The 9,892-nt window shown below is 39.6% G+C and overlaps 2 protein-coding genes across 2 annotated transcripts; both read left to right on the top strand.

Moving 5' to 3' along the window:
- Positions 1–227: 227 nt before the first annotated feature.
- LOC109140705 (trace amine-associated receptor 13c-like) lies at positions 228–1,396 on the top strand. The gene is made up of 2 exons (XM_019268261.2): positions 228–400; positions 571–1,396. Exons 1-2 carry the CDS (start codon positions 228–230, stop codon positions 1,394–1,396), a joined length of 999 nt encoding a protein of 332 aa, XP_019123806.2.
- Positions 1,397–8,188: 6,792 nt separating this feature from the next.
- LOC104939114 (trace amine-associated receptor 1-like) lies at positions 8,189–9,258 on the top strand. The gene is made up of 2 exons (XM_010755594.3): positions 8,189–8,274; positions 8,442–9,258. The coding sequence occupies exons 1-2, from the start codon at positions 8,189–8,191 to the stop codon at positions 9,256–9,258; spliced, it is 903 nt and encodes a 300-aa protein (XP_010753896.3).
- The last annotated feature ends 634 nt before the right edge of the window (positions 9,259–9,892 follow it).

Raw genomic sequence — 9,892 nt, 5'->3', positions numbered from 1 at the left:
AGAAAACAACCTCTAAAATTGTCCATAAGCTCATGGCTGCAGACATAAACACAAACCAAAATCACTAATATTAAGGAGGAGGTCACAGAAGGCAAAGTAAGCCAATCTCATTGGAGACAGCAGTAGAAGTGAGGAAGGAGGGCTGGGCAGGGACATAAATCAGTTGTATGACAGAAAGCTTTAGTCAGAACACTGCCAGAGCTCAGCAGCTTCAACTATCTCTGGTGATGGAGACCTTGGAGGGAAGTGAACTTTGCTTTCCACAACTGCTCAACACCTCCTGCAGGAAACCCATCCGTCCTCACTTTGAGTACATGCTGGCTTATGTTCTGCTGTCCTCCATCTCTCTGCTCACTGCAGCTCTTAACCTGCTGGTCATCATCGCTATCTCCCACTTCAAGTAGACATTCATTAATTTTTAACTGATAAGTGATAACTGACTGGTATTAACAGAGACAGAGGAATTGTTTCCAAAATATGTTTTTGTGTTGAGTCTTTGCTCTAGTTGCTTTTATCTGAATGATGATTGATATAATAAATGATAAATATATTGTTGGTCTCCCTCCCCAGGCAGCTCCACACCCCCACCAACTTCATCCTCCTCTCTTTGGCTGTCTCAGATTTCTTCGTGGGTATCCTCATGTCCTTTCAAATTGTGCTCATACATGGATGCTGGTTTCTTGGTGACCTCATGTGTACTCTATATCAGTATCTAGCATATATTATTACCTCTGCCTCAATAGGAACCATGGTGCTTATATCTATTGACCGCTATGTGGCTATCTGTCATCCTCTGCATTACTCCACTCAAATCACACAAAAAAGAGTCCAAGTCTGTATTTGTCTGTGTTGGATATGTTCTGTGTTTTTTCAAAGTCTCATTCTGAAGGATATCCTACAGCAACCAGGCAGGTATAACTCCTGCTTTGGAGAGTGTATCATTGTCATCAACTACATTGCTGTACTGATAGATCTTATTTTTACCTTCATGGTTCCCATCACTGTTATTGTTCTTTTGTATATGAGAGTATTTGTGGTGGCTGTGTCTCAGGCTCGGGCGATGAGGTCCAATATTGCAGCTGTTACACTCCAGAAATCAGGGAAAGTAACTGCTAAAAAATCTGAATTGAAAGCAGCCAGGACTCTTGGTGTTGTTATAGTTGTGTTTCTATTATGTCTCTGCCCATATTATTGTGTTGCTCTTACAGGCCAAGAAAACTTGCTCAATGCTCCATCTGCTGCCTTTGTAATATGTTTGGTCTATTTTAACTCCTGTCTAAACCCTGTAATCTATGCACTTTTTTATCCATGGTTTAGAAAATCAATTAAGATCATTGTTACACTGAAGATACTGCAGCCAGACTCCTGTGATGCCAACATGCTGCATGGTGCCTGAAATAATCTGTGGTTTGTTCATGACTGTGACAGATATCTGTTGTGCTGGCTTTGTACTTTAGCACGGTGGGTTTTGAAAAGGAATGCAAAAAATGTCTAGTAATGTAATTGTCTAGTAGTAGACATTATAGTTATATCCTTCTAGGGTGAACATAAACCTCTTAATTATGCTGCTACACAGTTGCTGTCTCTTAATTTGTAGATTACGAGACAAAAATAAAAAAATGACCTTTTCTTCTACCGTTGTTTCTTCTTTTCTTGCAACTTCAATAAATCATTGCAGAAGCTAGAAATCTCAGAAAAATCTCTCTGTCTTTTTTAAGTCAATAGACAGGTTTATTCCATGTCATGGATAAGGGTGATCCAAGATGATGTGCTGTAGGAGGAATGAGGGATGAAGGGATGAGAGTTGAAGGGTTGAGGGATGACGAATTGAGGATGAAGAGATGAAGGTAAAGGGATGGATGGATAAGGGATGAGGAAACAAAAAATCAGAGTCATTGGTTGACGGACGAGTTCGGAGGTTGACTGGAGTCGGTTGGTGGAAACAGGAGGGAGTTGAGATTGCTATCTATTAAAACCCCAAAAGAAAACTTTGGGTGGAGAGATTTGAGGGGTGTTTTTGTCGTCAGATTAGATCACTTTAAATGTATGTCAGATATGCTGGTGAGGACCAGCGACCAAATATTTTTATGATGTTGTCTGGGATTCCCTGTCTTGAAGCGTGGGGGCGGCTCTGACTCAAGAGGAGTGCCCCTAGTATATGTAGATCAGATACACTCAAAGTGTGAAAAGATTCTGCCGGTCTCTGTGATAAAAAGAGGGTCTTTGGGGGAAGCTTAACAGGCTAGTCAGGAGTTCACGTAGTTGTGTATGAGTACAAAAGGGCTTAGATAAATACTTGAAAATGAATATGAAATAAAAGTGAAAATGAAGATGAAATACTTAAGAGACTTACACAATGGGAGGGAGGGGGTAAAGGAAGAAACAGGAGGAAACTGGGTTTTGGCTGAATGTGCCACTGTGGATCATTGTCATGGGTGCAGTCTGGGAGGTAGTTGCAACCTAGATTGAGACTGGAGTCGTGACATCATCAGTGTTGCCATGGTGACCCAGAAGTGTTTGTGGAGCTCGGTATGGGAGAATGTAGTTGTGTTGGGAGTCTGTGAGAAATTGAAGTTTCACTTTGTTGTTGATGGAAGGGACTGGTTCGTTGAGGGACTGTTTGAGGCAGGTGACTGTCCACTTGGATATATTTGTGGCTGAGGATATTTGTGGTTCATTTGAAAACTGAGACAAAGTGAACTCAGTGAACGGATAAGGGGTGCTTAAGTACCTGAGATACAGAAATGTGATGAGTTCAAGGCATGGTCCTTGTTCCTGAACCTTGTTCTGAAACTCTATTTTGTCAGTTTTAGTATGGTCAGTCTTTAGTCACTTGGATGCTGCCAGATTGACTACATGCACAAGCATTAGCTTTCCAGATCCCAGATTTATGCCTGCCTATATTTTGATCCTGGTCCTTTTTTGGTCTTTGATCCTGATCCTTTTTTGGCCTATTTAGATTATGTCTTTGCCTGGTCCTTTTTTACTTTGTTTGCCTGCCTGGATGATGATGATCAAATCAAATCAAATTTTATTTGTATATCCCAAAGTCACAAAGTACATTTGCCTTGGAGGGCTTTACAATCTGTACAGGGAGTGACACCCTCTGTCCTTAGACCCTCGGTTCGAGTGAGGACAAACTTGCCCACAAAAAACCTTTAACAGGGAAAAAAGGAAAGAAACCTCAGGAAGAGCCACAGAGGAGGGATCCCTCTCCCAGGACGGACAGACGTGCAATAGATGTCACTTGTACAGAACAAATCAACAGAAACATATTGTACAATTACAATGAATGATAAAATGACAATGAATTACAATAAATGATAAAATGACAATGAATTACAATGAATGATAAAATGACAATGAATTACAATGAATGATAAAATGATTACAGTAGCAGTGGAACCTGTGATAGAGATAGAGAGACACAGATGCACAGCAGCAGCAAATCATAAACTAACTATAAACTGTAATGGAGATATGGTAGCAATAATGACAGTAATAATATACAGTCAGGTCCATAAATATTGGGACATTGACACAATTCTAATCTTTTTGGCTCTATACACCACCACAATAGATTTGAAATAAAACGGACAAGATGTGCTTTAACTGCAGACTTTCAGCTTTAATTTGAGGGTATTTACATCCAAATCAGGTGAAGGGTGTAGGAATTACAACAGTTTGTATATGAGCCTCCCACTTTTTAAGGGACCAAAAGTAATGGGACAATAGGCTGCTCAGCTGTTTCATGGCCAGGTGTGTGTTATTCTCTCATTATCCCATTTACAAGAAGCAGATAAAAGGTCTAGAGTTCATTTCAAGTGTGCTACTTGCATTTGGAATCTGTTGCTGTCAACTCTCAATATGAGATCTAAAGAGCTGTCACTATCAGTGAAGCAAGCCATCATTAGGCTGAAAAATCAAAACAAACCCATCAGAGAGATAGCAAAACCATAAAGTGTAGCCAAATCAACTGTTTGGAACATTCTTAAAAAGAGAGAATGCACCGGGGAGTTCAGCAACACCAAAAGACCGGGAAGACCACGGGAAACAACTGCGGTGGATGACCGAAGAATTCTTTCCCTGATGCAGAAAACACCCTTCACAACTGTTGGCCAGATCAAGAACACTCTCCAGGAGGTAGGTGTATGTGTGTTAAAGCCAACAATCAAGAGAAGACTTCGGAGTTAATACAGAGGGTTCTCCAAAAGATGTAAACCGTTGGTGAGCCTCAAAAACAGGAAGGCCAAATAAGAGTTTGCCAAACAACATCTAAAAAAGCCTTCACAGTTCTGGAACAACATCCTATGGACAGATGAGACAAAGATCAACTTGTACCACAGTGATGGGAAGAGAAGAGTATGGAGAAGGCAAGGCTGCTCATGATCCAAAGCATACCACTTCATCAGTGAAGCATGGTGGTGGTAGTGTCATGGCGTGGGCATGTATGGCTCCCAATAGAACTGGTTCTCTTGTATTGATTGATGATGTGACTGCTGACAAAAGCAGCAGGATGAATTCTGAAGTGTTTCAGGCGATATTATCTGCTCATATTCAGCCAAATGCTTCAGAACTCATTGGACGACATTTCACAGTGCAGATGGACAATGACCTGCAGCATACTGCAAAAGCAACCAAAGAGTTTTTTGAGGCAAAGAAGTGGAATTTTATGCAATGGCCAAGTCAGTCACCTGACCTGAATCCGACTGAGCATGCATTTTACTTGCTGAAAACAAAACTGAAGGGAAAATGCCCCAAGAACAAGCAGGAACTGAAGACCGTTGCAGTAGAGGCCTGGTAGAGCATCACCAGGGATGAAACCCAGCGTCTGGTGATGTCTATGCATTCCAGACTTTAGGCTGTAATTGACTGCAAAGGATTTGCAACCAATTATTAAAAAGTTAAAGTTTGATTTATGATTGTTAATTTGTCCCATTACTTTTGGTCCCTAAAAAGTGGGAGGCTCATATACAAACTGTTGTAAATCCTACACCCTTCACCTGATTTGGATGTAAATACCCTCAAATTAAAGCTGAAAGTCTGTTCTTAAAAGTGTTGACCGTGTCTGCCTCCCAAACCCAGAATGGTAGTTTGTTTCACAGAAGAGTACTTCTCTCGGAAACTATGATTAATGATTAATGATGACTCTGAGAAGATCAACACTCAAGCTAGTGCTTTGCAGCATGAAGAGTAACTCAGAAATGCTTATCACTTGGTTGGGAGAGGGATGAATGGAAAACTGCATGTAACACCTACAATGGCCATTGTGAATACCTGGTCATGCCTTTTCCAGTTTTCCAAGGCCTAGTTAATATATGCTCAGGGACATGCTGAATAAGTTTGTCTTTGTTTACCTTGACGATATCCTAGTCCAGCATGAAGAAACACTGCTAATGTCTCTGCTATGTCTCTGCTTTAGTTTGAATCAGTCATGAAGCTCCTGGTTATTTACATAAAGACAAACAGGCTTTGACAGTGAAGTGTGACCTCTTGGTGCGATATACTACCTTTGGGTTTACTTCATTCTGGATTGTCATTGGTGGGTCAAAGGTGAATGTGGGCGGTACTAATCGATTTTCCTGACTCTGATTGGTCGACAGGTGTCAATCATCCACTCTCTGTGTTGTTTTAGCCTTAGTAGCACTGCTACCTGCTGCTTCATATTCTTTAATACCGCTTGTTTCAAACATTGTGTCGTATTAAAACTCGAGGTCTTCTTTCTTCTGCCACACTGGTGAAGACATTCATTATTAGTCTGGCAGAGACGGGGCCAGGCTTGGGTCCTGCCAATAAGGCGCGATAACTTTTAGGGCTACTCGGCCTGCAAACGTCTGATGAGTGAACATGTTTAAAAAATCAGCTGAAAAGTTAAATTGTGTGAAGTTGAAAAGTGAAGATTTTTTTTAACAAAAATGTGTTTAAATGTATTTAAATATGTTTAAAGACACACAAAGATGTTAAAATGTGTTTAAAAAAGATGTTAATAACATACACAAAGATTGTTTTTAAAGAATGACACTCATTGTTGAAACCTTTTTTTCAAGCCTTCGTGGAACATTCAAAGCAACATCAATAACAGTAATATAATAATAATAATTGCTATGAGGTCCTGTCAAATTTTAGAACCCAATGTGGCCCGCAAGTCAAAAAGTTTGCCCACCCCTGTCCTAGTCTTTTTCCAAATCCCTACAAGAGCATGTGAGGAAGGTCTTGCAGAGACTCTTAGAAAACCAACTCTTTGTAAAGGTTGAAACTTGTCACAAGGCTGCAAAAGTTGCTCTTATTGTTATTTTGTCCTGGTGCTGTTTGATGATGTATTTCTCTGTTAAATGATTAGAGGTCCACTTGAAACAATGTTAATAATAATAATTAATGATGATGATGATGATGATGATAAGAAGAAGAAGGAGTAGAAAAATAACAGACTTAAAAAGTTCTGTAGATGGTTATTATTTGAAAGAGTCAAACTTGAGGCAAACTTGGCCCAAAAAAAGAAGGAATTTCATAAATTAAAAATTATATTGAAAAGACAAAAAAGAAAAGTGTGAATAGAACATCTGTTCAAAGCATCGTCCTGTAAAACACTATAAGTATTTAAACTTGATGGCTGCATTTGAGAACATGGTTATGAGTGGAGTGAGGTTGTATATCTTGTTTTTTTTAGCAGGTGTTTCATAAGTTGCAAATAGGGAAGGTGACTTGACTGCAGCTTGAAAACATTTTTGCTTTTTTGCTTTAATCCATGATTATGCTTTTATTATCTTGTTAATAAATGTTTTTGGATATACATGCTGGTCTCTTTAATGTTGGACAAACATCCAGACCTCTGAGAGAGATCAGAGTACTGCTAACTGGAGGGGTACCACAGCACCTTATTGGGCTTTGTTTGTTTGGCTCTCCACTTGGGACATAGCATTGAGGCTAGAGTACCAGAACCTTGCTCCCAGTTTCATAGACCCATTTCCAATCTCAAAGGTTATCAACCCTGCTATGGTGCACCTATGTCTTCCTTGCTCTTCCTCAATTCATCCCACTTTCCACTTTTCCTGCATCAGCCCGGTCAAGAAATGTTCTGCAGATTTATCCCTGCATGTTTTTTGACCTAGCCTAGACTAGTTGGATTCAGCTTCTGCTTAGTCCTTTGTACTTTGTTTGCCTGCCTGGATTTTGTATCCTTCTATATTTCACTAGTAAATACTCCTTTGAATTGTGTAACTGTTTTGATTAAAGTTAAGATTTTTGGTAATCTCAACCACACACAACCACAGCTCAAGGATCATCTATAAGATCTGTCAGCTTTTTGGCAATTCTAAAACATGGCACTGCAGACAAAGCAACTGGGCCCTTTCACCTTTAGCAATGTCTTTTATCAACCAATCAATTACACATACTTTATTTGTATAGCACTTTTAATACAAATAGACATGAAGTAATAAAAGGATGACTCAATTTGTTTTTTTATTTTAACTTCTGGGACAATTAAAAGTTCATTACTAGAAGACCTCTACTACTAGAAAGGTCATCAAAACGTAAATCTGATATTTAATCTCTGCCACATTCTGCTAATAAATCTGGCTAAATCTTACACACTGGACCTTTAAATTTTGTGTAATGTATGCTCCCTTTCTGGTCCTCATCAAGAGAATTACAGGTAAGTTTTAAAGTAATTATAATTGAGGAGGTTTGGATAGTCCCATGCATGAAGGTTATACTGCCACATGGGTGTGTATGAATAGTGTAGTGGCTTTACAGCATTAGCACGGCCAAAACAGTAATCCGTGTGCAAAACTAGCGATAAGGGTGAGATTGTTCTCCCACTTAAGGCATGATTTATAATTTAATCTCAGCCAACCTCAAAATAGGTGATCTCGCAGATGGCCAAAGGTAGACATAAACATCCAAATCCACCAACAGTGAGGAGGATGCGCACAGACGGGGGCATAGTACTTCATAGTACAATCTCTATGGAGAGAAAAAACAGCAGCCGAGGTGAGGAGGAAGGAGGGGTGGGTAGGAAAGATAAAGATAAATCAGTTGTATGACAGAGAGCTTTAGTCCAAACATTGCCTGAGTTCAGCAGCTTCTCGTCCCTCCAGCAATGGAGACCTTGGAGGGAAGTGAACTTTGCTTTCCACAACTCCACAACATCTCCTGCAGAAAACCCATCCGTCCTCACTTTGAGACCATGTTGACTTACATTCTGCTGTCCTCCATCTCTCTGCTCACTGCAGCTCTTAACCTGCTGGTCATCATCTCTATCTCCCACTTCAAGTAGACTTTCATTAATTTCTGAAACTCATAAAAAATATTTAAAAATATCTTAAGCTGTAAAGAACTGGGGAAATAATGTTATTTTATGTCAGTTTTGTCTAGTTGCTGTTACCTGAATGATGATTGATATAATAAATGATAAATATATTGTTGGTCTCCCTCCCCAGGCAGCTCCACACCCCCACCAACCTCATCCTCCTTTCTCTGGCTTTCTCAGATTTCTTCGTGGGTATCCTCATGTTCTTTCAAATTATGCTCATAGATGGATGTTGGTTCCTTGGTGACCTCATGTGTACTGTGTATCAGTATGTAGCATACATTATTACCTCTGCTGGAGTAGGAACCATGGTGCTTATATCTATTGACCGCTATGTGGCTATTTGTCATCCTCTGCATTACTCCACTCAAATCACACAAAAAAGAGTCCAATTCTGTATTTGTCTGTGTTGGATATGTTCTGTGATTTTTCAAAGTCTCATTCTGAAGGATGTCCTACAGCAACCAGGCAGATATCACTCCTGCTTTGGAGAATGTGTATTTTACACTAGCCACATAGCTGGAATTGCAGACCTTATTTTTTCCTTCATAGTTCCCATCACTGTTATTGTTCTTTTGTATATGAGAGTATTTGTGGTGGCTGTGTCTCAGGCTCGTGCGATGAGGTCCAATATTGCAGCTGTTACACTCCAGAAATCAGGGAAAGTAACTGCTAAAAAATCTGAATTGAAAGCAGCCAGGACTCTTGGTGTTGTTATAGTTGTGTTTCTATTATGTCTCTGCCCATTTTATTGTGTTGCTCTTACAGGCCAAGATAACTTTGTGAATGCTGCATCTGCTGCCTTTGTAATATGTCTGTACTATTTTAACTCCTGTTTAAACCCTCTGATCTACGCCCTTTTTTATCCATGGTTTAGAAAATCAATTAAGATCATTGTTACACTGAAGATACTGCAGCCAGACTCCTGTGATGCCAACATGCTGTAGAGCAGGCATCTCCAAATGGCAAGCCCAGTAAGACCGGTCTACCTGACTCATCATGCATACATTTACAGCCCAGCAACGTGCAAACAAATGTTCACTAAAGGTATCGTGGATTTTGGGGCAACATAAAAAAACATTTAGTGATGGGACAGTTGTGGAGGAGTGCTTAAATACTGTTGCTGAGACATTATTTGAGGGAAAACAAAAAGACGAGATTTTTATTTATAATTTTCTGAAGATGTTGACTTTTTTACTTGAAGTGTAGGCCTTCAATTCTTTAAGCTGGGACCTCTTTAATTTAGAGGGAAAAAGAGGTTATTAGGCTCTGTTTTATTTATTTTATTCTGAGGTTTCTGTTGTCTTTATTCTGAAATAAAGAGTTAGGGTTAGGGTTAGACACAATAATAAGACACAAGCTGGACTTCGGTTCGGACCTTTTACTCTCTGGATGGTGTCTGAAATTAGACTCTCAGCATGAAAAGAAAAATGTACTTGGTCATGTTGATGAGAAATTAAATAATGTAGATCATACTTGTGTCTTCACGTTTTTTATCTTACAACAACCATCTTTCAGAATGACTGTTGTGCTGGCTGTGGCACAGTGGATTTGAAATGTAAAAGTTGTAAAATTGGTAAC

The sequence above is a fragment of the Larimichthys crocea genome, unplaced genomic scaffold (genome assembly GCF_000972845.2).
Source record: "Larimichthys crocea isolate SSNF unplaced genomic scaffold, L_crocea_2.0 scaffold392, whole genome shotgun sequence".
NCBI lineage: Eukaryota > Metazoa > Chordata > Actinopteri > Sciaenidae > Larimichthys > Larimichthys crocea.
This window is presented reverse-complemented; position numbering and strand designations above follow the sequence as displayed.